Raw genomic sequence first — 2,395 nt, forward strand, 5'->3', positions numbered from 1 at the left:
GAATAGTTGTAGAAAGGCCCACGACACGGTTTATGAATGTAAAATGTGTCCCACCAATCCGTGACCGGAAGAAAAAAATGTTGCTTCAGTAATATGGGTCAGATCTGGGTCAGATCTGGGTCAGATCTGGGTCAGATCTGGGTCAGATATGGGTCAGATATGGGTCAGATATGGGTCAGATATGGGTCAGATCTGGGTCAGATATGGGTCAGATCTGGGTCAGATATGGGTCAGATCTGGATCAGATCTGGGTCAGATATGGGTCAGATCTGGGTCGCACTGGTGCTCCCAAATTAAAAACTCCAGGTCGCACAGCAAAATATTTTGTTGCATATGAGATCAAATTGGTCACACTTTATGGCCCTGAGTATGCATACTATTTAGTATTGTAATACTTGGTACTCACAGAACTCCAGGCAGGATCCTCTCACAGGCTCCATGAGGCATCCAGCCACAGTAGGGGTCCCTGGACGCTATACAAGACCTAGGGGAGAAACACAACACAGGGTTAACACATATCTGTAAATATACAGTTCACCATACAGGGTTAAATAGGCAGCACCAGTTAACCTCTGTCTGGCTGTATATTAACCAGTGTGCTACAGGTTCTCAGTGKTTATGACATGTAGATAGAGAAAAACACATCAATAAACACACAAACCTGTGACCAGGTACAGCATAAAGTAACCTTGGACTGGAGTGTGTGCATGTTTCTGAATGTGTGTGTATGTGTGTGTGTGTGTCTGTATGTGTCTGTCTGTTGTGATGTCTGTGTCTGTGTCTGTGGTCTGTGTGTGTGTCTGTGTCTGTGTGTGTGTGTGTGTGTGTGTGTGTGTGTGTGTGTGTGTGTGTGTGTGTGTGTGTGTGTGTCTGTGTGTGTGTATGTGTCTGAGTCTGTGTTGTATGTGTCTGTCTGTCTGTATGTGGTGTCTGTATGTGTGGTGTTGTATGTGCCTGTCTGTCTGTATGTGTGTGTCTGTGTCTATGTCTGTATGTGTTGAGTCTGAGTTGGAGTGCACGCTCGTGTGTGTCAGTGTGGGGACTCACTTGTGGCAGTTAGTGTGTCGCTCACAGCGGCTGAGAGGCATGCGAACCACACAGCTAGAGAAAGCTACATACACACTGTGTGTGTCTCTGTCAACATGGAGCGACAAAATATGCCTGTCATCCTCATTGTTAGACAGCACCTGGGAGCAGAGAGAAGAAAAGAGAGGGAAGAGAGGGGTTGGGAGAGTAGAGGGAGTAGGGGAGAGAGAGAAAGGAAGGGTGGTGGAGGGGAGACAGAGAGGAGAAAAGAGAGGGAAGAGAGGGGTTTGGGAGAGGAGAGAGAGTAGGGGAGAGAGAGAAGGAAGGGTGGTGAGGGGGAGACAGAGAGGAGAGGGAGTAGGGAGAGAGGAGAAAGGAGTGGTGGAGGGGGGAGACAGAGAGGAGAGTCAGAAATCAGATTACAGGTTTACTTGATCAGTTGTTTTCAGAAAGGTCTGTCTACGGTTTCACTCTCCAGATGTAATCACAGTGCCACTGTTTAGCCCTGATACCCTTACTGACAGGAGAGAACGAGAGACAGAGAGGAAGACAGAGGAGAGGAGAGACAGAGGAAGACAGAGGAGAAAGAGAGACAGAGGAAAGAGAGAGAGAAACAGAGGAAGACAGAGGGAGTGAGAGACAGAGGAAGACAGAGGAGAAAGAGAGACAGAGGAAGACAGAGGAAAGAGAGAGAAACAGAGGAGAAGCAGGAGAAGTGAGAGACAGAGGAAGACAGAGGAAGAAAGAGAGACAGAGGAAGACAGAGGAAAGAGAGAGAAGAAGAGGAAGAAGAGGAGAGGGAGAGACGAGGAAGACAGAGGAGAAAGAGAGACAGGAAGACAGGAGAGAGAGGAAGAGGAAGACGAGGAATAGAGAGAGAGAAGACCGGAGAGGAAAACAGAGGAGACAGAGGAGAGACAGAGGAAGACAGAAGGAGAAGAGAGACAGAGGAAGACAGAGGAGAGAGAACAGAGGACAGAGGAAAGAGAGAGAAACAGAGGAAGAAGAGGGAGAGGCAGAGAAGAGAAGACAGAGAGAGAAGAGAGAAACAGAGGAAGAAGAGGAGAGGAGGCAAGAGGAAGACAGAGAGAGAGAGACAGAGGAAGCAGAGGAGAGAGAGACAGAGGAGAAGAGAGAAAGAAGACAGAGGAAGAAGAGAGAGAGAGAAACAGAAGAAAAGGAGAGAGAGACGGGAAAGACAGAAGAAAGAGACAGAGGACGAGAGAGGAAGTGTGAGAGAGAGAGTGTGAGAGAGAGAAGAGAGAGAGAGAGAGAGAGAGAGAGAGAGAGAGAGAGAGAGATAAGAGAGAGAGAGGAACAGGGAGGACTGAAAGGAAGAAAGAGGAGAGAGAACAGAGGGAAGAGAGAT

The 2,395-nt window shown here is 48.0% G+C and overlaps 1 protein-coding gene across 1 annotated transcript in view; it reads right to left on the bottom strand.

The window, feature by feature from the left end:
• Window positions 1–2,395, bottom strand: part of LOC112078417 (semaphorin-6D-like) — a gene marked incomplete at its 5' end in the record, with an annotated part of 28,113 nt that overhangs the window by 13,842 nt on the left and 11,876 nt on the right. The window contains 2 exon segments of the mRNA XM_070442047.1: window positions 407–484; window positions 1,048–1,328. Coding sequence (XP_070298148.1) covers window positions 407–484; window positions 1,048–1,328 — 359 coding nt within the window.

Source organism: Salvelinus sp. IW2-2015, unplaced genomic scaffold (genome assembly GCF_002910315.2).
Source record: "Salvelinus sp. IW2-2015 unplaced genomic scaffold, ASM291031v2 Un_scaffold5655, whole genome shotgun sequence".
In the NCBI taxonomy this organism is placed as follows: domain Eukaryota; kingdom Metazoa; phylum Chordata; class Actinopteri; order Salmoniformes; family Salmonidae; genus Salvelinus; species Salvelinus sp. IW2-2015.